This window comes from Grus americana, chromosome 1 (assembly GCF_028858705.1).
Source record: "Grus americana isolate bGruAme1 chromosome 1, bGruAme1.mat, whole genome shotgun sequence".
NCBI classification, from domain to species: Eukaryota; Metazoa; Chordata; class Aves; order Gruiformes; family Gruidae; genus Grus; species Grus americana.
The window spans coordinates 37,457,105-37,481,749 of NC_072852.1; the positions used below are offsets into that span (position 1 = coordinate 37,457,105).

At 40.9% G+C, this 24,645-nt stretch overlaps 1 protein-coding gene and 1 long non-coding RNA gene across 8 annotated transcripts in view; both read left to right on the forward strand.

Annotated features, from left to right (window-relative positions):
* Window positions 1–24,645, forward strand: part of MON2 (MON2 homolog, regulator of endosome-to-Golgi trafficking) — a 115,798-nt gene that overhangs the window by 75,157 nt on the left and 15,996 nt on the right. The window contains exons 36-37 of one of the 7 annotated variants that reach the window (XM_054813247.1): window positions 5,125–5,182; window positions 5,927–8,363. The exons of 4 other annotated variants lie outside the window; for them this stretch is intronic. In XM_054813247.1, the coding sequence (XP_054669222.1) occupies window positions 5,125–5,178 (54 nt within the window). In that variant the 3' untranslated portion in view covers window positions 5,179–5,182; window positions 5,927–8,363. Of the gene's footprint in view, window positions 1–5,124; window positions 5,897–5,926; window positions 8,364–24,645 lie in introns of those variants that run through there. 2 more of the 7 variants (XM_054813503.1, XM_054813327.1) reach the window with 2 other exon arrangements.
* On the forward strand, window positions 10,731–12,690 carry LOC129201905 (uncharacterized). The gene is made up of 2 exons (XR_008575534.1): window positions 10,731–10,860; window positions 12,163–12,690. It is a non-coding gene; the product is annotated as an uncharacterized LOC129201905 (long non-coding RNA).

Sequence of the window (24,645 nt, forward strand, 5' to 3'; positions counted from 1 at the left end):
CAGGTATCACAGTCTTTGAATCGTGACCCAAGAAAGGTGATTTCAAATATCTGAAATACTTGGCTGTAATATTTTGTTCAATAATATTAAGTGCTTTGTTTTGTACTGTCTTTTCAACCCAAACAAATTGTTCTAATCTTTTAATTATAAACTGTGTCTGATATAAAACCATGAGAAGTGTATTTTTGAAGACAGTTACTCATTTAGAAGTGCAGTAAAATTTGTCATGAAGTAAATCGAATTTGTTTCACTTTCACGTAATACACAATCGAAGCAAAACACTTTTAATAGTATTGTTTTTAAAGTTTGTGACTTAGCACTTAAACTCTAATTAATTATGATTTCAATGATGTTTCACCTGTATTCATATATTTTTAACCTGTGATGTGAAAGCACAAAGGCCAAATGTAAAAGAAAAAAAAAAACAACAAAAGAGAGACAGGTGCCTTTCTATAGATTTCAGAATTTCAGAGCTTACCTTTAGGTTTTTGTTCCTTAAAGTCTTTTGTAGATATTAAAAGAGATTATCATGCATAAGAAATGGTATTATATCTGTTTGCTTTACACTTCCCTGACTAACGGGACATTGATTGGTACATACAAATAGATGTGGAAGTTGTAGGAGCTTCAAGTTGAAGTTGTGATGAACTGGCCAGGTTAGAAATACCCTGTGTGAATAATGCTATACAAGCACAGCTTTGAACAGCTTGCTCCCATAAGGCTGCAGTTTATGGTCCTTTTCAAAAGCTTTCTGTTTCAAAGTACAGTAAATATTAAAGAGGCTTCAAGATCTTACACGTTGCTCTATGACCAAAGTTGGATGGAACTTAATTGTCAAGTGTGGATAGTTTTTACAGAACACACAGTTTACATTAATGGGAACCATTTGTTTCCTTAATAAAATTTATGTCAAAATAGCTCCTTTGGAGGAGCTGTTCCAGTATAATGCAGAACTGGGTTCCACATACAGATACCAATAGTATCCATACTCTGAAAGTGAAAACCTGGCAACTGCTGTCATAATTAGTGGGAGGTAGTCAAGGTCTATGAGGTCATTAAAGAAACAAAGTGTAGGACAGGAAAAAAGGGTATTAGTTTGGTTTAGAATACATTATCTTCACTGGAATTTCTGGAAAGAGGTGTGCAGACCAAACTGTGGGTGAGTTTGTTTCTAATTAGTTTCTAATTGGTTTTTCAGTGATAACACAGATGCATTCTGTCCAATAAATCCTCAGCTTTATGCATATTTTAAAAAGAGGTTGTATAAGTCTTTCCTGACTCTAGATCTTAGAATACTTTACCACCTATGGACATTAATCTTCAAAAGGTTTTGAAATAAACTACCAATTAACTAACTTTCCTTCCTTTCCTCTTAATTACAAAATGAATAATATCTGTGCTATTTGAGGCATGTTTTGAACATGCAAGCTGATGTTGACCATATTCAAATTGCTTTCTTGTAATTTGTATAAATAGTTGAAGAACTATTTATACTAAAACCAAAGCTACTTAGTTTAGAAAAGAGGGGGGTTGTTAACTACTTTTGTCTGTGAATAAGAATGATTCCCTTTACTGTGCCTTCTTGTCCAGCACTCAAATATTTCTTCTAACTTGAAGTATCAATTTCTTTTTTCTATTTGTACTTTTTGCTAAATACTCTTAGGGCTGCTTTGATGCAAACAGCATTTTTTAATATTTAAATTTCGCATTTTTACATGTTTCTAGCAAGGTAAATCTTGTTCCTGAAGAAATTTAATGTAATTTAATGTTACCTATTGAGCAGCCCCATTTCCAAGTTCTCTTCAAGTCTGTAGGGTTGCTTAGCCATGACCATTGCCTTAATGTACACAAGGATTTAAGATTACATAGTAACCCTCAAGCTAGGAACTTCTTATAAAAAGTCTTATTCTTACAAGTAACCTACAGTAGTTATTTGCTTATCATCCAGAGATGTTTATCTAACCAGATATCCATTTTGTTCCCTTGTACATGTGCCTGCTTCCCTCCCTGTTTTATTGGAGAAGTGTGAAATGTTACTGGACATTAAGCCACAGGAAATACATGGTCACTGTTAGTTATTTGCAAGAGCAAGTAGGTGTACGTCTGAAACTTCAGTAGTTAATCATCATATTCTGCAGATGTTTGGGGTTGGTTTCACCCAGGTTGAGTTGTTTCTTCTTGCCAAACAGCAAACCTTCTTATAGCTGGCCTTGAACTCTTCAGGGAAGATATTTTTAGTGAGGTTAATGCCTTTCTTTTCCTCAGCACATGGCAGCTACAAGTCCTAGTCATCAATGTATTCTCCAGCAATTCATTTAGAAGTTCAGGATACTACTGTTCTTGGTCGGGGGGGAACCCAACATATTTTCTCCTCATCTGTTTCTCTACAGCTCAGTTCTGTGTCTTTCACTAGTTGTTCACCTCAAAACTGCAGCTTGCTACTCATTTCCTATGTAAGCAGGCATCTTCTACAACATCTTCTAAATTATCGTTAGCAGAAATGCCCCTAGTTTCCAGGGTTGCAGAAATTTCAGAAAATAAAATACACTGTATGTACTTTCTGTCCATCTGTTCTGATCTTTCATTCTGTCATTACTCTCCCTGTCACTTTTCAAGGGGTAAGGGGAATATCACAAAATGTTACTGTTTGTGTACACGTGCATAGTATGTGCATAGTGTTGTGAAGGAGTCAGCTATGAAAATGTGACTTGTGTGGTACCAATGAATAACATTTTTCTTCCCCCTTTAGCTTAGTGAACTAAGATTGTGTTGCTTTAAGAATTCTCAGGAATGTCTTCTAGTCTTATCGAGAAAATATTCTATGATAATATAGGGTGCTCATTATGAGCCTGGTTTGGTACAAAAAAAACATTCAATGATTAGTGTTTGCACATGCAGGTGAGATTCATAATTTTCATCTCTAGCATCTTTAGGTAAAAATGCTTAGGTAGGGATGTAAACTGTTTGACACCTCACTGATTCCTGCAGCTTACTAAATAACTCTGTCTATTACAAGACTAACGGGATACAGACAGTTTTTCCTGGCTGCAGGTTATGAATAAATTTAGTGAGTAAGGTCTGTGCAGTATTTAGTTTATCTCAAGTCTCAGGAAAGAGCTCACACAGAGAGCTTCAGTAGGACTTGTGTACCAGCATATAAGCACGCTTCCTGGATAAGAATACTTTCCTTACATGAAGGTTGCATCATATTTTAAGAACTCATCAAATGTAAATCTTGTTTCATAGCTGAGTTGTAGTGTTCAGATTTATGCCATCTTCAAAGGATCTGCTGTCTAATTTAGGACAGACAATGTTACACTCTCTAGGAACCAGTTGCTGGGATCAAGAATGACTACGTCGGCAGCGCATGAGAAAAAAAATTATGGTTTAAGACAACTTGTGTGAGAAAGATAGTGAAATCAAATATTCATGATTCTTAGGGTGGAGAGAGAACATCAAAATAAAAATCACTGGACTTCAAGAGGGCAGACTCCAGAAAATTGATAGGTCAGATCTCACAGAAGACAGGTCTGAGGTAAGAGAGGAACTGAGGAGATAAGACAGTTCCTTGGAGATGCAAAGGTCATGACTGAAAGTATATCCTAGTGCAGGAGAGGGAGAGGAGCTGTAATAAGAGACCAACTCAGTTAAATGAGGCATTTCATTGACTTCAGACACAAGGAGGGGAGGCCTACAGAAGGTGGAAATTCAGATACCACTAGAGAACAGTGTTAACAGAGAGGGATGAAAGTAGATGAGATACAACTGTCAACTGACAGAGAATAAATACAAAAGTAGTAAAAGATTTGTGCTAACAAAAGTGCAGACCACTCAAAAGAGGATGGCTATTGACATACCAAGTGATCGTGTGTTTGGTTCAGATTTGCAATTCGTGTGTTGAATTTTTTGGTTTGTTATAATCATGACTGATCCAAAAAGTCAAAAACCAACTGCTAGTGTATTGCTCATGCAATTGACATGAGCGACAAAGGTTGAAGAAGCTTACCTAGAAAAACAGGATAGAAAATAGTTACATGTTGGCAAATTGACTGGGCCTGTAGAATTTCTTCCTGATATTTAAAGAACTAATCTAAAGAACTTCAGCATTTTTAAGATCATCTTTGAAAAGTAATGTAAAACAAGACAAGTACCAGATGACTGAAAAAAAGCAAAAACAGTGCCATAACTTTTTAAGGATAAAATGGAGAAGATGGAAATTATAGATCAACTGGCCTGCCATTGATTCTTGCCCCCCCCGCCCGGGCCCCGACAAGTAAAAATTAAAAGCAGTTACTAGCATCAGCAAGATATCCGTGACATGTACAACTGATAAGTATTTGCTATGATTAAGTCACGTAAACCCAGTCTAATTTCTTTCTATGAAACAGTGAAGGATCTTGGGGATGGGGATAAGAACTAGTTGCTAAATCTTGATTTTTAGTAAGGCTTTGGACACTGTTTCACATGACTCTCTCATAAGTAAACCAAGGAAACAAACTCTAGCCGATCAGGCAGGACTCTAAAAGCAAGTATTAGTTGATCAGAGTGCGCAGATTGGGTTTCTACGTGTAGCTTCTCTGAATATAATATAAGGATAAGAGACCATGCTTACTAAATTGGTAGTAAATTGACAGATATATTACAAGTATGCTAGAAAACAGGATTATAATTCAACATCTCAACTGGCGAAATGGTCTCCCAAAAACCAGGATGCAGTTTGTCAACATGACTGTAAGATGCTGCTGTTAAGCAGCAGTCAGCTTTTTCCATTTAATTTTGCCAGCTTGCTTGAATAGGAGACTTGAATTTCAAAACAGTTTTGATGGTTTTCCTTAGAAAATTGCTCCAGTGTTAAAATGGCTGTCAGTGCAAACAGCTGTCATTAACACCATCAAGAACTAGATCTGAAAACATGTTTTGCAACAGTTTCTAATAACAGAAGTATAAAACAAGTCTTAACATCTTTTAAGCAATTGAAAAAATAAAATTTTGTATCAGCTTTTTAAACTGATACATTTCTGTGCATAATCCATAATTTTATAACATTTAATCTAGACAATGATTGTATAATTGTCTTTAAAGCATCCAGTCAAAACTTTATTTAAATAAATCTTCATTTTTCAGTTAGGTATCAAACACCTGATCTCTACTCACACCATTTTAAAAGATTTCAACTAACAATGTAAGTTACGTCTTAAAGAATTAAGGTGCGTATTAAAGACAGGATGGGTTTTTTTGCCATAAAAATAGTACTGACTGATATTACCAGCAGAATAGGGTTTTTGTGTTGCATTGAGGAATGCATCAAATAGAACTACCGTGCATTAGTTACCATCCACTTTCTGATTCAGAATGTAATAGTCCTTGTGTCCTAACAGCTGGGCAGTAACATGCTAAAAACTGATCTTCATATTTGAGGTCCTTGTTTAAGCATTTATGTCTTGATTATGAAACAGATTTGATAAAAAGGGTAAGATATCTGCGTGTTTACTATGCTAACTGCAGCATTTCATTAGCAACAGATGAGAGTGTTCATTGCTCGAATTTCCTTTATAATCTATGTTTAGAGGAGTTCTCAGATAAGCTTATTTTTTAAATCAGTATGATATGCTTTTCTCTCCATCTTAACATGTTTATTCCAACTGGTGGTCCACATGCCTACCTTAAGAACTTCTTAAGGAACCTCCTTTGTCAGCACCGTAATCCTCTTTTCACCTGAAGCATGTTCCTTACGGAAGGGACGAGTTAAATACAGCTTCCATCTATTTCTTCAATAAAAAATACTGCAATGTTGAAACACGCTCAACTGCCTGTCAGTTTAATGTTGTTGATGTTTTTTTGGCCTTGTTTTCAGAAGGGATTGCCAATAGATAAGTAAGCAAGAAAATCCCTTGTAAGTCAGGTTATCTGTTTGGCATCTTCACAGTTTTGTTACTGAAGACCCCGATCTTCAAACTGGAATCATAACTGCTGCTGTGTACAGAATACCTGCCTTAGATTTGGCATGAGTCTCCACGACCAGTTGTATTTCTGAAGTTGACAGCTTCAAGACTGCAGAGGCCGATAAGGATAAAAGACTGTTGAAAACTTGAAACATGACATCACCTGGTCTGTTGTTTTCAATGTTAACTATTTCTTACTTGGAACTGCTGAAGTTGCCAAGGAATTGCTGATTTTTCTGGCTTCCTTGCCAGAAGACTCACACTTCTTTTCCCACATCACATCACATCACAGACTAATGCCTGGTCATGAGGGGAGGGACTAAGAGGCTCCATAGCAAAATGGCAGCCAAAACTGAATTGCTACCAACAGAGGACCTTTAAAAAGCAGGGACAGCAGTCTGGTTTTGATCGACCGCTCTTATAAGAAAACATGGAAGGGGACAGGAATATTATGTGCATAGTACTGCTGGCATGTATGTGTACAGAAAACTGGTTTCTGGAGTACATCGCAACTATTACTTGCTGATCCTCTTACTGAACATCTGTTCATGCCTCAGGGCTTGGCGTTGTAGCATAATACGGTGCTACCTTACCACTAAAATGAGCCCCAGAGTCTGCACATAGTACTGCCCTAGAACAAATGAGGAAAGATAAACATTTATTTTAGAAAAGACTGATTTCATTTAAATATTTTTCTCTTAAAATATGAAATCAGTAACCTCTGTTATAGCTGTATGCACCATATAATCTCTTAAAATTTTAAGCGGTTATGTGTTGCCAAAGTCTTAAAGAGAATGCACTGAACTGATGAATGGAGTAGCACAAACCCTTCCTCTTTATAGAGTAAGAATCAGGAAGCAGGTTTTTGAAGTGCTAGACCACAGTCTGATAGCAGTAGCTGCTTCTTGCAGTCCAATTTCACTTTAACCAGCTCAATTCAAACAACTAGTTCAAACTTGGAAATGGATGAGGGATTGAAAAAGCTTGGGTTTTTTTTTCCCCTTCCAAACATAGGATAGATCTGTGAAGGTGAAATCTGCTGTATCTAAAAGCTGAAGGCAGTGCCAGCCAGAAACAATCAGTTCTATCCTCTTTGTTAACAAAATGTATTTCATGAATGTATCCAACACATTTAAAAGAGTTCAATCTAAGAATTTTGAATGTTGTTTTTCATATTATTCTACTTTGCATCCAAATAGATCTCTATGGAAATTAATGAAGTGTTAAATAATCAAGAAAAAATGTACTCAACTATTTTCTGATATAATAAAATGTAGCATCTAATAAGATACAGAATTGTTAATTAGGTAAAATGTATTTCCTGGTTATAAAAGGTTGTCAATCTTAGTGCAATGACTATATTTAATTGCAAACAAACATTTAAATAATTGCTAATGAGGTAATAAAAATAATCTTTTAGGAGAGATAAATACAGATGCAAGATAAGGTTTAAAACATACTTCCCTGCTTATTAAAATCATTACTAAATACAAGTCACTTTTGACAGAAATCATTCCTCGTGTAATCAGACTCATGAGAGGCAGTATGGAGTATTTCCTTTGAGAGGTGCAAGTTGGATTCCTCTTCTGAGATTTAGGTAACTAAAGTTTTGAGGTCTAGCCCAAGATTAAGTAGCCTGGCTTTCATTTGTGGCCAGGGAAGACAAATAGGTAGGCCTAGCAGGAGATCCATTGCATCCTAAAAGAGGTCACTTAAGTTGCTGTGGGTTAGTGCCAGTTCTCGCTACGGGAGCATAGGACAACTACTTTAGTTTAGGCATCTGATGCTTTGTGGGTTTTTTCAGTTTAGTTTAGACATCTCAAAAAGGGGAAGATGAATCTGCCAGTGGCTCAGCCAGCCACAGGAAATACAACTGACTTTTTGCTACTGCAATGTGCTCATGATGCTGTAGGGGTTTTTTTGAGCTCCCCTAAGCATTTTCTTTGGGGGGGGTGGGGGTGGTGTTTGCTTTTTGGGTTTTTTTACATGTTCTTTGCAGGGGCCTGCTATGAAGCTTGGCTGTTTTTTCCCCCTTGTTGAGATCGTATTCAAGTATTTATTTAGTGTATCGTAGCTCTGCAAGGGACAACATGCTATGACTTCCTTGTAGTCATAGCATTAATCTAAATACTTAGATGAAGACTCGAGCTCAGCAGTTACTGTTAGTGTAGAAAATAGAGCTCCTTTTGAACTTTAAAGTCTCCTTGCTGCTGATCTGTCTTGGTTTTCCATAGGTTCCCCAATTTGGACGAGTACATGACATTGTTGTCTTCACCAACCAAGTAAACTGAACTCAACATTTCCAGTCCTGCTACACTTTTATACACTCCTTCGCAGAGAATTTTTCTGGTTTTTCTTCATACAACATCTAACTGCTGCTTTCTACCCAATTGTTTCAGGTCAGCAAGGTTACAGTTGCTTCTGATAGTTATAACTTGGTGCTTGAATGCTTATTTTTGGCATTCGAATTTGTCATCTCTGAGGAAAAAGAGAAAACATTGGCTAGTAAACTTCTTTGAAAGTCATTGCACATTCACATTCTCAGTAAACATGACTTGAATTACTGAAAGTAACTAAGGGCACTAATCTTCAAAATCTTTGGGTGTGGGAGAGTGTGAGAGAATCACAAAGGTGGGTGGCTCCAACAAACATAACGGTCTGGGAGCTTGCAGATCTGGTACCTGCATCCATCTGCAGCCTTGCATATTTCCTAACCTTGTAGTTCCTTTTTCAGTGCTTTCCAGGATCTACTTTAATAACTTCTGGGACTTCTAGAAGTGCTGATTTTCTTCATATAAAAACTGGAAACTCCTTGTCTAAGACTTCTAACTGTACTCGTGATGTTAAGATGGATTTCAGTCTGCTAATTAATAAATATGAGAGACCTTAATTTATGAAAACAAGTCATTGAGACATGAAATACTGATAGCCTTGTGTGAACTTGCTTTACATAATATAGTTGAAGGCCTTCGAACAGAAGGGAGCACAGAAAAAAAAAGGTAAAAATTCACCCAGCATGAACTAAAAACTTCAATATTCTGACTAAGCATGGAGGATTTTTTACCACTATTAATACCTTTTGTAATGCAATCTTAGTTTAAATAAATCTGAAGGTTTTGATAGGAAAAAAGGTGTGAAAATGTCTAGCTTTTGCTCTTTTTTTTTTTTTAAACACTTAAAACTTTCCCAGTTTTAGATTGTGTTTCTTTTTCAGAATTGGGTTTTCAGGTATATGCTAACTTAACTGAGTAGGAATGGAACATACATTTCCTTGGTGCATCCATCTCTCTGTAATACTTTGCCTCTCCTGAGCTGACCTCAGATTGCATAACAATTAAGTCTTACTGTCCCTGTGAGAAATAGTATTACTCAGCTTTACAGAGGAAAACAGGAATTGGGAGAAAGTGGTCTGAAGGAGATTAAGCAGTCCCTTCCAGAACTAGAAGCAAGGGACTTCTGAGTTACCGGGTACTGCCATTTTCTCAGCTATAGAATGTTCTTTAACTTTTCAGTCAGTATCAAAAACATACGTACTTTATAAGCATACAGAAACTCATGGCATGTTTTCTCCAACAGAATGTCACTGGTTTAAATGTCTTTTAAATAAGAAATGAGTGATCTAATTATGCCTGATGCTTAATATAGATAGCAACTTTAAAAATGGGGTACTACACGATCATGAAGTACTTTGTCTCTTCTTTAAGATGGCAATGTTTTGGCTACTTTCTAGCGTGACTTTCTCAACTACAAATCTGTCCCAAGTTATCTCTAAAGGCATTGTGTTTTATTCTCAACCCATGTTGTAGGTAGTTTTGCACTGGAAACTTCAAGGCTATTGTATTTCATTTGAGATCTTGCTGCAAGCTGGGTTATTTCCATATTCTGCATCCCTGGTGTTCATAGTCTTTGTAAACTGAACTATACTTTTTAACACTTGCAGCCAATTCCTCTTGTGTATTGGTAGCTGTTTTTTTCAACAGATTTGGTCATAAAATCTGTTGGTGGTGAAGGCCAAAACAAACTTGATGAAAATGTTTGTGGTTGTAACTTTTGTGAATTTGTAATGAGGTTCACAGTCTACTTCTGGTATGAAGTAGTCGTCCTGAGGTCTACTTCCATTTAGAAATAAAAGAGCTTCCAGGTTTGTATTAAAAACAAACAAAAACAACACAAAAACCCTTTAGAGTGCAAAACTGATTAACTTTTAAAAGTTAAAGCCCAGAACCAAAGACTGCCATGTTTACTCTGTACGTTTAAAGCCGGTGCCCTCCTGGCCCAGCACGCTGTGAGGGGAAGCGGTAGCTCTGCCGCCCGCGCTCACTCCGAGACCGTCACGCTGCACTAAGAGCCGGTGCGAGCTCATCTTTACTCCTCTGACTAAAAGACACCAGCAATCAGAAAGTAGGCTGCCATTTCAGTGCCTTCTCCGGCCCGACCTGCCGGCCGTGGCTCCGATCAGCGCCGCGGCCCCCGGGCGGCGGAGCTACTCTTGCTCTATCGTCCGCCCACAGCCGTAAAGGCTTGAGGTTAAAAAAAAAAAACAAAACCCACAACCAAAAAAAACCCTCAACAACCAGGGGCGAGAGGGCCGTCCCTCGTGCCGCGCTTCTCTCAAAACGCCTTTCCAGTGAAAAAGCCTCAGCTCACGGGCGCCTGTTCCACCCTCGCCCCGCCCCGCATACACTTCCCGTGGGCCCCGCTGCGGAGCTCCGGATCGAGAGCGGGAGACTCTCCCGCTCCCGGCATCCCCCGGACTAGCGTAACTCCCTCCTGCGCAGTCCGGCGGGAATCGAAGGGAGAGCCGCAGAGGAGTAGCGCAGCGTCCGTCTGTGAATAGCGGCCTCCTGCCGTCCCGCGCCATCTTGAATACTAGCTGGGGGCAGCGTTCCCCCTCCCTCTTCAAGATGGCGCTGATCGGGTGAGTGACATGTCCAGTCACGTGGGCAGTGGATGAGCCCCTCTCTCCCCCCGCCTTAAATGATCTCTATGGTTCAGCCGGACACACAGGCGGCAGCGGCGGCGGCGAGGGACGGGAGCCGCGGCGGGAGCGGGGCCGCGGCGTCCGCCCGGCGCCTTCTTTGTCTGCGGCCTCGGCAAGGCGAGCGCTTCCCCTTCCCCGACCCTCCGGGGTGCGCCCCGACGCCCTCGCCTGAGGGGTCGGCTCCCTCCTCCCTGCCGGGAGAGGCGGCGGGGGCTCCCCACTGGGGTGGCCGGGGCGGGAGGGGTCCTTCCCCGGCCCCTTCGCCCTGGGCGGCGGCATGACGCGTGCTCGGGCGAGCGGGGCTGGCTCTGGAGCGCCCCAGCCCATCGCCTCCGCCTCTCTGGGGAGCGGACGGACCGGCCTGCCGGGGCCCGGCGGGAGGTCGGCGGCGGACGGGCAGGGCGGGCTGCCGGTGGCGGCGGCGGCCCCCCCCCCCCGCCCCGCACCCCCTTCCTCCGCCCCGCACCCCCTTCCTCCGCGGGCCGCCCCGGGGCTGGCGGGGCTGCCGTGCTGCAGGGAGGGGTGGTGCGGTTTCTGCGGAGGGTGGCAAGGAGGGCGGCTGGAGCGGGCTGGGGGGGGTCGGGTATGCGTGTGTGTGTGTGCGGGGGGGTGTCTGTCTGCTGTGTCTCTTCCTCCCCACCCCGTTCTTCTCCTTTCTTCCCTCCCTCCCTCCTTCCCCTCCCCGCCCCATCTGTTATCGGCTTGCGGAACTGTGGCTGTTTGAAATTAAACGTGATCTTTACTGTACCAGCTGGGGTCTGTAATGTATCTGATAAATGAAGCTCTTCCCGTCGGTTTCAGGTCATGCAAGGAAAAGGGCAAAGCTGGGGAGGGAGCTGGGCGGGGTTTCCCTTTGCCTTTCACAGTCAGGCGAGAGGAGTCTGGTTGATGTCTGCAGCAGATAAAGGAGACAAGAGGATCATCAAAAGACCCCACAGCCCTTTTATCTTTCTGCTGGTTTTCCCTCTAATTTCATTTATCGTTGCTGTGTTGTCTGTCTGCTTGTTTCCCCCTTCAGAAGGGGTCGGGTGCACCAGGGCCCTGGCTGAGGTAGTAGTTTGTGCTGTTGGTCGGGTTGTGACATTGCCCGCTGTGGAGATAACTGCGCAAGCTACTGCCTTGCTAGTGCTGGTGATGATCAGCTGCAGATGAAGACAATGACAATGGGAATCCCCTTTGTTTTGCCGGGATTGCATGCTGCTGAGGTGGCAACAATTACTTCTCCTCCTACTTCTGCAGAAGGAGTCTAGCCTTGGCCACTGAGACGTGTGGGGTTCGACCCTGTCAGTAGGATGCTGCTTCTTTCGCGGAGCTGGATGAAAAGCCATTAGTTTCACACTGTTTGGAGGGCACCTGAATTTGGGCTGAAGAGCAAGTGTCTGCATTTCTTCTCGCGCTTAGACCTTATTATTTACATGGTACCCTTGAAAGAGGTGGATTTTCTATTCTGTGAAGACAGAGATCAATGTCTGACTTGTATTTTCTGTGTTCTGAGCATGCAAAACTTGTGTGTGTGATATTAAGTGTTGTTTGAATGGTAAAAAATCTTGAATACTTACCTAACAAAAGCAAAAATATGTAATTACCGCTGTCCTTACTTTGATAAGATAGTCTTTTTACAGTATAGTTGAGAAATTGTACTGCTTGGTGCTAACAGTTTTTTAGGTGAACTTCTGAGATTTTTTTCTGTATATTTTCACTTACTGTGGAAAAGCAAACCCATGAATCTTCTACTGTGAATTAATTAAAATTGCTGCTATATTTATAGTGATGGCTAAAGGTATCATTTTGATGTGAATTGTAGTGTGTTGATCACTTATCACAATGGCTTAAACTTGGAATATATTAAAACATTTACAATAAATGTGCATAACTGTCTCTTACATTTTTAAAAATGAGAGTTAATTTTTCAGTCTTTATAAGACCTAACTGTGAATAGGCTGTGGTTAATCTTTTGAGTTTGTAGTGAAAGTTAAAGCTCTGGCTAAACACTTGAAAATAAGTTGGTGTCTTAGTACTGCTTCTAATTCTCAGATCTAATACATTGATAATATTAGGAAGAGTTGGGTGAAGTTACATGTATGTAACTTTGCCTATTTTTTGAATTGTTTGAACTCATTGTGTGTTTAGAAGATGCGCAAAGGTTGCTCTTGCACCTCTGTTGAATATAAAGTGCCTTGCAGAACATAGGGAACACTGTACTTGCTGACAAGTTTAATCTGAGGATGCTTCATTTCTACAGTATGCAATGTGTTATTCTGATAATTCAAACTGTCGTAAACTAAACTTTTTAAAAGCTAGGTATTCTCATGCTTGCTAATAAACACATTAAATGTTATTACTAGTGGATTTTCTTTAAAGTAAACCAGCGATCATAGTTGTTGACTATCTACAAATTTAGAACATACACTGTCGGTTTTTGCCCACCTTAATTGGAAGGGGCAAAAGGATACTATAGCAGCCTGCTTTTCATGTCCTAACAAATTACACATCTCAGAGACCCTTGAGGTTTGATCTGGAAGTTAGGGTGATATTTTCACCATCTACCTTTAGGCATCTATTTTAGCTAGCTAATGCACTGCTCCCTCTCTCCTCAGTGGAGGAGGCAGAGAGAGATCACTGATGTAAATCATGCTTTCAAGTGCCTTAGTATTATTTGATCTGAATTATCCTTTCAAGGAGCTTGTCTCTGTATGTTGATTGTAAGGGAGGTGAAAGAGCTTCAGCTGAGCTAAATGCCTGTAGGTGGGTGGTGTGAAATTGTCCTCTCTATTGCTTTACCTTCTTATGCTCAGGGAACTTGGGTAGAAGTAGAACTTGACTCCCTTCGTAGCTTTTTGGGTTTGAGGGAGAGAATCAATGGGAGAAGACATGTTCAAGTATGCTACCATTAAGCACTTAGTTGTTTATCTGCTGTGTAAAATACCTCCCTTAAACTTCACTTGCCACCTTAGCAATCAGTTTTATGCTCTGGATGGTGACTTCAGAGTTCAGGAGAATGGTAAGAGCCTGTACTAAAATAAGATCATGCTACTGAAATAACACAGGTGGGGGTACTACTGGTGAGATTTGTGTTGCATGAGGTTGTTTGTCCTCATGTCCGTATAGGTTTCAGTTATGTATTGCTTGGTAAGTTTTAGGTGCATACGTGTGAATTATTTGCTTGAGGAGTTGCATTCAAGATGCTTAGCTTTGCTTTGCTTTGCTTTAGGGATATCGATGTTTCTTAGTTCAGAACACTCCTCAGTCTTCCATCTGAAGTACAGAAATTAGTCCAGACAAGTTCCGTCCTTAGCATTGACTCAGTCCTTACTGCTTAACTGTCCAACTTTCATAGTCTATTTATATGAAGGTGGCTGCGACATCCCACTTTGAAGCAAAATAATTGATTCTTCAGTGGAAAGGAGACCCCTATCTTAGTGATGTAAAAGTAGAAGCTGGTAATTCTGAAAATACTGTGAAAACCTAAAATGGAAAGAGTAGCTGATATCTTGCAAATTCAGTGATCCTTTATTGTGATTTGATGAATTAGTTTGGAAAGAAAAATTACATCATGCCAATTAAAAAGCTGTACTGCTGGCATGTTATTGTCTATGGCGTTGTTGCTTGCTGAATTTTTTTTCTCCCTTTATTCTTCAGAGGTTTCACTCAGACTTCTTGTGTGAATTTGTTATAGAAACATTAAAATAGGCACATGGCTGAGTTGATGGAATTTCTGTACAAAGTTATTTAGTTTATAGTATCCCTATTGTGTATTGTTTGCTGTGCTGGGTGAGAAAGTACTGCAAGAAATGTTCCTCTGTAGCTTTTCTGAGCAATTCTTTTGACTCATGGAATAATAAAAATGCATTGAGATTCACGGCATAGTCGATTAAGCTTTAGATGCTCTTATTCCCTGGTTTGATGTCTTTTTGCGCTATTGTCTTACCTATTTTGTGAAGAACAGTCACCAGCTGCTCACCCCTCCAGCTACTGTCTGTCAGTGCTGCTTCTAAAGATACTGGCACACATCAACCTAAAATCTTAGATTCAAGATAGTTGCTTCCCTGCAGGGTGCAGTTGCCCTCTCTGTCACCAAGGAGAGTGCTGTGTTCCCATGCTAACAAAATTGATATTTGAAAACTTGCCTTCACTGGAGGCTGGCTTGGTTCTTCTGCTTTAATAGATCCTGGGCCATGCACATAATGAGTGAGACCTCCCACTTCTCTGGGGAAGCAGCTTAAGACAGTAAGAGGAAATGCCAGTTTCTAGAGAGTTACTGCTATAAATACATAAGCACTTACTTAAAATACATCAATGCATTTAACAAGTTATATGTGCGGCTTTTCATTGGATGCTTTTCTGCTCTGTAAGAATGAGTACTGAATTAACATGAGGAGATGCTTACACTAGTAATTATAAATGAAAGCGGACTGTGTTCTTTATATTTAAATAGTTTACTTGCATATTCCACTGTCCTGTGCTTAAGTGTTACTCAATGAAGTGATAGAAAATAGTTCTAGAACACTGCTTCTAGAGGAGGTTTTATATATATTATATATATTTTTATGGTATATGCCTCTAGAGAGATTTTTCTGTAGCAGAAATAAAGTGTCATTCAACACTTAAGTGTGAATATTTGGGAAACTTAAATACCTAGACTTTAGTTCTATAGAGTACCTTTAATATTGGTCTTCTAAGATATATATTTAGGTCATAATTTATACAAATTTATAAATTTATTTTTGAGAAAGTACTCAACCTTTTTAGCTGAGCTAGTTGAGTTTTTAGCTGAGTCTTTTAGCCTCAGCTATGTTACTGTACAGGCTTTGTGAATTTTTGTCAAAAAAAGAACATGTCCCTTGCTACTGAAAGCGTGAAAGGTGGGGACGGATGAGAAATGTAACAGAAAACGTTACCTTTACTGGGGATTTAGTGGAATTGCTGAAGTGAAAGGATTGTATTTAATAGGATGGGGCAGGAGTGTATCCTGGGGCACAGAAAGTGCTACATCATGGTGAAAAGAGCTGGTATGTTCAGTCTGGGAAGTTTCTTTGTACCCAAAGTTATCCCTCTTGCCCCCTTAGCTCTGCAACACAGGCAAAACTGCCCCTGTCTTTGCAGTTACGAGCATTCGAAGTTTGCCTGCTTGCTTTAGGCATCTGGTGCATTTTGCAATGGCTGCAACAAAGAACTGTCTTGGTGCAACAGTTTAACTTCATCCAGAACTTAGTGATGCCAGTATTTCAGTATATAAATGGGAAAAAATCCAATCTTGCACCATCTTTCATAAATGCTGTAAGTTTTTTATTCTAGGCTAGCTAAGAAAATAGCATCTGTGATGTCTGGTTATCAGATCCCTTCCTGGTCCTTGATCACCTTATTCCTTCTTTCCACTCTCCACAGTAACATTTGAAGCCAAGAACTGTCTTCAGCCACTTGAAAGAAGGTTGAAGTTTTAAAAGAAAATTATATTTTTCTACCTTTCATGAAAATGTTTAAACATCTCATTACTAATGTGGTGTGATATTCCACAATTCCCCCTTACACCTGAAGACAGCTCAGAGTAATGCCTCATCCCATTCTGAAGTGTGCTTTTTCTGCTTTCATTTCGTCCCTTGCAAGAAGCAAGGATTTTACTTTGCATACGTCTTAAGCCTTGCCCCACAAAAAATGAGATGAAGGAGTTGGTATGAAAATGCTGCAAATTATCCCACCTTCTGTGTGAAGGTTTGTGAGTGTTGGAGGAGAAGGGGGGATAGTTTTGCCGTTGGTTAACTTTTGAAGTACCACATTAGGGGGGACTGTTCAAGTGATAGCCCAGTGACCTAGTATTACCTGTAGCACATGTTCATGGAAGAATATGTTAGTTCATTGCCAAGACTTTTGACTGGAAAGGCAAGACCATCCTTTGTATGCCACCTGCAAAGAAAAATAGTAGGTGTGGAAGCAAATAAAAAAGTATGGTGACAGACTTCCAGCTGCTTTGAAATCTACTTTTTTTTTTTTAATATGGCTTCTGGTTTATCTGGTAAAAATCAGTGTGGTTTGTGTGTGTGGTTTTCGCTGAGGCCTTGTGTTTCAGGTTGAAGCTTGGTTTTCAGTCTAAAAGAAATCTTGTTCACTCACAGAGTTTCTATGCCATGCTCTTAAAGGGGAGGTTGGTCCAGTTGAGGAGCTTCCAGAAGCTTCTGTAAGATTAAAATAAACCTAAAATTTAGTATATTTTAATTACCATTAAAAGTTTTGATTATGATAATGAATTACATTTCAGTATTTGAAGTATGAAGTGATGCCTTTTTTCTTCAGTAGGTGTGAAAGCTATATCGCTTTTGTCCGATAAAATGATACTTGAGATGAATTGTGTTTCTGTGGAGTACCATGAGATTCATCAGGTAGTGATGTGTGCAGCTGTTACAGACACGTTCATCTCTCGTGCGGTGGCAAGTGCGGTGGTATGTCTAACAGAAACAACACAGAGGGGCCAAAAATGAATTCAAAATCTGAGACATTTCTTTGAGAGCTTCTGTGGTGTTTCCACTCCTGGTATTGGAGCACGGGACCTTCAGAACCCTCTGAAAACTCTATTGCTATGTCAATGACCTATGTAATAGGTACAATTCAGGTAAGAAAGCCACTGCCTGGATTCATTTTTCCATTCCCCCTATGTTGACAGGACAGATCCCACTAATTGTGTGTTTCCTTGAACAATTTTTAGATGTGTTGTAGCTGAACCCCAAGTTATGCCAGGAGGAAGATGAAGCCAAGGACATAGATGTGACATGTATTATTTCTTGTTATCTCTATTCCTAAACCGAACACATGTATTAGAAGCTGAGAGAGGTGTAGGGCTAAAGTACACCCCTCTGAAACATTGTGTGTGCAATAGATGCGCATGCTAAATGGTGCAGTCTGACTCTTGTTCATGAAGCCCTGGGCTTTGTCCAGATTAACTGGTCACCTCTGTACTGCAAGTCAGCAGCTACGCTTTACAGTATGAAACCTATTCCTAAATTTCTTGGCAATGCAGGCTGCTGTAGTGAGGAGACTGTACATCTATTGCATGCCTAAGGGCTACACCAGCATGCATAATTTATATAAGGGTCTTATATAAACTACAGCCCTTTAGCATGTCCTGCAGAGTCGATTCACTTGCTGTACTGCATCTAGTTCTTGCTGCTTGCATCTGGCTAGGACTGCTTCAAGGCCATCTCTGTTATACAGGATGGAATAAGGATGTCTGCAATGATCTGGTTGGAGTTTGGATCTTAGATTTTTCTGTCATCCTAGCTTTCAAAAGCGTTTTCATCTGGAAATCTGCCTGCACCTCCTTACAGGTCTAGGTCAAACTACGACTTACCGTCATAGAGGAGAGGTTTTGGCTTATGTGAACAAGGGGGAAATTGCCAGCAGATCCAGGACAGCTGCATGAGTAGTCCTGTTTCCAGGACTGTGGGTGAAGAGCTGTCACTTTCCCAACTGCACCAGTACACCTGTTTTCAGGAGGGCAGCTACCCTCTATGGAGCCTTGCTGCATCCAATTCTTATCACCTGGTGGACAGTTACTTCACAATGGGTAAATCTGATGTCTGAATCCATGTTACTGGGTGGCTTGTATCATGATGATGCAAAAACTTACTATATGATGTCTCTAGAGTTCTCAGGCTAAGCAGAAAATAAATCACTTTCTTACCTCCACTTACCTACCTGCCTTACCTCATTGGGGGACAGTATCTATATATACAATGGGCTGTACTGAATATATGATATCTGTGCTTCCTGAGGTCATCTTTCCCAAGGCAATGATCATAAGTGTTATCAAGATGTACACATGCATTGTCACTGTCCACATCTATCTTGTGCTGCTCGGTATTGTGTAACCCTATCTGATTTACAAAGTGATTTCAGTCAGATAACTGAGATTCAGCAGCCTGGAGATCTAGCATGGCAGTCTAATAGTAATCCTTCGAGCTAGGCTTGTTGCTGGTGCCATCAGGGTCGTGGTGGCCTTTCACGTTGCAAAACTTGGATCCAATTAATGCTTCTGTCAGAATGGATGCAGTAGGTTACTTTCATATAATTTCATAGAGGTTTGGCTAGAATGCCTAGATGTAAGGTAAGTCTGAAATGGTACAAATGCACAATGTGAGAGCTAGCACTACTATATACATTAAATGTTTATAGGTGTGCCAGGCTGCCAGCTATGATGCTATTATTTTCGTCTTCCCTCAGGTTTCTTCCCTCTCTTGTGACCTAGCTTTTCCACTACTCCCCAGCTTCATGAACGTCTGTCATCTTTGCAGCAACTGAGGGGTTGCTTTCTAGTCATGTTAGTCCCTGATGTCGTACACAGTCTGTCATGCACCCTGTACCCAGCTGCTGTCTTTGGCTAGTTTAGTACATGGTTATAAGCTAGAGTAGAAAAGAAAATAGGGAAGGATGGCAGAGGAAGCAAGTGCTTAAGTTTACTAACCCTTTTTTAGTGGTTGAAAAATAAAAGTCGTCTAAAAAGGCAACAAAGTGCAAGGATTAAAGTAGGTAAACAGCAGTGCTACTAATCAAAGCCCAAATAAAATGATCAGTGCAAGGTCTAGTAGGAACAGAGGTCCTTAAATATTTATGCAATATGTTCTCCCTTACTTTCCCCAGGCTCCTACTACCTACAGCCCTGCCGTTGTAACAACGTGATGGTGGAGTGTTTAGGATATCACATGGCTCCCCACAACTCCCAACAGCCACCACATGAGCTGCAGCTAGCTGAAGTTAAATCTGGAGGCAGCATGCAAACAGTTCAGGTGCCGTTAGGATCTTCTGCTTCAGGAAGCCCTAATGCAAGTGGCTCAGCTGGTCACAATGATCATGTGCAAACCTGGCCAGATGGCTGTGGTCAGCCCAGGCTGGGCTTGGCATTTGCCCGGAAGATTCTTTATGGTAATTCTGAGGTCTTTGTGGTACCCTCCACAGGCTGCTGTTGACTTGTGTGGCAGGAGTTGTTGCAGGCAGCTGTAGAGCAGCAGGGCCCACCTTCAGAAGAACCAACAGAGGCAGAGAGAGTGAACCCCTGGAACTGAGCCGTGTACAGGGCTGTTTCCCAGGGCCCATCTACTCGCACATGCATCCCGAGGCCAAAATTTCTAATTCTGTATATGGATGCCAGCATTGTTCAATGCTCAAGAAGGTGAAATACCATCCATAACGATAGCTGCAGATGACAGTGATTGATAGAATGGTACACGTGGAGCATTTAACTGTTACAAAGCAATCCAAAATGTTTTGTTAGTCACAGTCCAACTGTCAATCATGAAGTACCATATCTACTAGCAAAAAAAGTAGGCTACATCTGCAGGATGTGTTGTATAGAGACCTAAAAGTAGTTTGAGGTAACAGATGGCAACTCTTGGTCTGTTATATAAAATTATTTGTAAACGTCAGGGGAAAAAAAAATAAAAATAGAATTAATTCAGTCAAAAATTCCTGCTGGTTTAAAGAACATATTGATATTATGCCTGGTGAATAATAGGAGTGTTTGACAGGAAAACAATTGTAGTGGACCCGGTGTTTTGAAAATTAAGCCTAAATGGTAGTAGAGGAGGGTTTCCCCTCTCCACATCTCCTTTGGAATTCATTGTTTGAGTAAAAAGATGTGCAGCTTTTACCTGCAGAGTCACCACCAGTGTGGGTCACCACACTTAGAGGCTTCTGGGTTCAATCATGATGCGTTGAAATCCCAAAGTTCTCAGACTAAGCTGAGGCAGAAGGACTGAGGTGATCTTACCATCTTTACTGACTGCTGTAGTCCCAACCATTACCCAAAATACCAAGATTTGGCTACTTCTGATTGCTCCTTTGTTCTTCAGTTTCTCCCTCTTCTCTGGTCCTGATTTTTGCATGTATGCTGATCAAGTCTTGCTTAATTAGTCAAAAGCTTGTCTTCTGCAGTCCTGTGACCAGGTAAAAAGCAGTGTCTTTGATGTGGTAATAGTTTTGGCAGAGCTTAAAGCGACCGAAAGATGATACTTATCCCTTCATTAGGAGTGGCTGGTATGGAAGAACCTAGCAAGACCAAATGGCATTTTCTTATTTGTTTAGCATTTAGATTTTTTTTTTCTCCCTTTCCTTCTTGTTATGTTTGTATGTCCCTTTCCGCTTCACAATGTGAATCTCTAGGCTATTTCAATTTGTTTTCCCATCTCTAAAACCACTGTTAACACTATTATCAACATTTTAGTTTGTCAAAAATGTCAAAACAAGAGTATTTATTTTATATTTTGTATATCTAAAATATACAAAAATGGGAAAAGGATACAACTGAAGATTTAGGTTACCCTTCAAATTATTTAACTGCGTAGGATTTGTTACTGCCTCCCCCGGATGCTTTTTAAAGGGCTTGTATGTTTCTGGTATGATTGTCTGTGATAGAATTAAGCAGCATGAGATTGCTGGTCTCATAACCCTGACGTTTAATATGGTACAAGACAGCATCATGTTAACCACTTTGTACTGATTTTGGCAGTATACTTAGACCAAGGTGGTCATCACAGGGACTACATCTTATTAAGCAAAGATTTAGAAAAGGGGTTGGTGTCATTGCAGTCCTCTTGAAGTGGACTTCTGCTACAGTGCTTCAGTATACAGAAGGAAAGCTTTTAAGCTGAACAAAGTGGTCTTCCCTTCATATAGCACTTGATTATTGTATATTGATGGACTGGTCATCTAAATTTGGAAAGAAAATGTTACTATTTGAGAGAATTCAAAGAATGAAGTGTTTGGGGAAAAAGTCTCAAGAGGCAAGCCGTATACATATTCAGAAGATCAAAGAAAAGGATTCAAGGTAACACAGCATTTACACATGGCAAAGTAAACTGATTGTGGGCAGCTTTTCATAATACATTATAGAGGCACAGAAGATGCAGTTGTGTCATGCCATTTATTTCTACAGTTTGAGTGCTAGGAATAATTAAACATTTCAACAGTTGACGGGGAAAAGTGGTAACATTTGAAATGTGTTATAGGTCTTGCAGCTGTCTCTTTAAACAACACACACTGATCCATGTGTGATGTTTGACACTTGAAAAAAATTATATGGCTATTGTAGAGAGCAAGTGATGACAGTGGTACTGCTAGGCCAAAATGGTGCCTGGGAGTGGCTGTCTTCAGCATCAAACTCCATGTCTACTCGGTGGCTAAGCTTTTGCAATGATTTCAAAGCAGGATTCAAAGCTGGGTCATCAAAACGGTTAGCCCTTTTGACTTGGTGCTGTGGGCCCTGGACCTCTGTTTCTTAGGAGTCAGTAATTCTGCAATCCTTACTGTACTTACATTCCTCAGCTCCACTGAGTCCAAAAGGACAATGATCATGATAATGGTCCTTCTCTTCTTTCTGTAGTGCAAAAATCTGCAGAATGCCTATGGCTATTAACTGAAAATTCAAAGCCAGCATTTTCCTTCCTCTTCTCCCGTGCTCAAGAAAGATAAAATCATGAACAGTGCACTTGTCATAGTTTTACCCCAGCCTACAGCTGAGCCACACGCAGCCGCTCGCTCTCTCCCCCAGCGGGATGGGGAAGAGGACTAGAAGAGTGAAAGTGAGAAAACTTGTGGGTTGAGATAAAGCCAGTTTAATAGGTAAAGCAAAAGCCGCTCACACAAAGCAAAACAAGGAATTAATTCACCACTTCCCATGGGCAGGCAGGTGTTCAGCCATCTCCAGGAAAGCAGGGCTCCATCATGTGTAACAGTTAGTGGGGAAGACAAAAGCCATCACTCTGAATGCTGCCACCCCACCCCCCCCACCCCCCCATCCTTCCTCTTCCCCAAGCCCCTTACAAACTGACCATGATGTCCTATGGTCTGGAATATCCCTTTGGTCAGCTGGGGACCCTGTTCTGTCTGTGTCTCCTCTCAACTTCTTGTGCACACCCAGCCATCCTGCTGGCAGGGCGGTGGGCGAAGCAGAAAAGGCCTTGGCTCTGTGTAAGCACTGCTCAACAACAACATGTCTATGTAATAAAAACATCTCTGTTATCAACACTGTTTCCAGCATAAAGCCAAACCATACTAGCTACTATGAAGAAAATTAACTCTCAGCTGGAACCAGGCCAGCACTGTTGCAGTATCACACACCACCATTTTCTCTGTGGAGTACAGTTATTGCGTGCCTGTCACTAGTGTTTCCTTGGCTTTGTGTTCTGCTGCCTTCGCCATTCCTAGAAATCAGCTTGTTCCTGGTTCTGGTTCAGAAGGCACGTGCCCACCTCTAGCTTAGGGACGTTCTTTTGGCCTTTGGAACGAGTTGCTTCTTTCTGCAACCATAGTGAGTCATCTTTACATCCTTTCTGCTGGATATAACTCTTCTGAGGGTCATCTTAACGTATCTCACAGATATGTTCATCATGGAATATGCCCAGAGCTGTCCAACCACCAAACCCACTTCTGGGTCCTGTCTTCCTTCTCTGCATCTGGACAGCCTTCAGCCCTCCTGCTGGCAACAGCACCCAGCCATAGCTTTCTCTGCAGAACTTGGGGTCCTTTAGTCTTCTTTTCTTCTAGCTGTAGCAACACCTGTCCATCCTAACTTGTACAGAGATAGGTATTTTCTTCCATGAGCAGCCACTGATCTAATTTTCTTCTGCCTGTTACCAAAAGCCAGGCTCGGCCCCTACTACTAGTCTGGTAGTGAATGAAACCCACTGCCCCTCCATGCTTGGCCCATTGCTGCAAGCTTACCCAAAAGGTTAAAGAACTACTGCTGTAGTGGCCTGGGAAGGGTGAGGAGCAGTGGCTGTTGCTGAAAGGCACCGACTCTGTGCATTTTTACACAACAACCCGGCAGCTCTTTTTGCCTGGTTTTATCTATTGGAGCGTGAACAGACTCCGGAAGTGCTGTGCTGCCATGTTAAAGGAAGAGGGCTACTCAGAAAAGCTCTGCAAGCCCCAGTCTTTGCAGCACTAATTGATCTGTAGGTGGGGTGGGGGGTTTGGTTGGATTTTTTGGCTTTGTTTTGTGGGTGGGTTGGTTGGTTGGTTTGGTGGGTTTTTTTAAGCATTCAGTGGCAAATACCCAGTGTAAATACTTGTTGGTGTTATAATTTAAATACTTATTTCTCGTAAATGGAGAGTTTGTATGCTATAAGAAAAACTCACTTGCCTGACAGTGGAACTGATTTGGCAAGTGGGTTGCAATCATTTTAGTTTTATGACATGGCTGTCACAGAACGCTAAGTTTTCTTCACTTTCCCTGAAGCTTAGCTTTCTTTGCTATCATCACTGGCATTGGTTGTGGATAGCACATTGCTTCTCTTCGGTTGCTTATTCAAGTACCGCTGCTGCAAAGGTTTTAATTTTTAAACTGGTTTGAAAAACAAAAACAACAAAACCAAGATCTCTGCACCAGGAAAGTCTTCTCAAACACGTTTTTTTGGGGTTTGGCTTTTTTTGGTTTGGGGTTGGTTTTGGTTTGGTGGTTTTTTTTTTTTTTTTGGTTCATCTTAATTCCAGCAGGTTTTGTTTTCCAAATTACTGAAAGTGTTAGAAATAGTCTTTTAGTCTTTTTTGGCTATAGAAGGTAACTGGGGAATTGCTGGATCCACTGGTATGGTCAAGTGTCCCTTTGAAGCATTTCAGATCATATGCTCCATTTATGGAAGCATCTGAGCTGCTGCTACAGCAAGAAACTATCACTTAATGTGGGCCATCCGATCAGTCTACGATATGGTCTGCTTCTCATCAAGAAAAAGTCAGAAA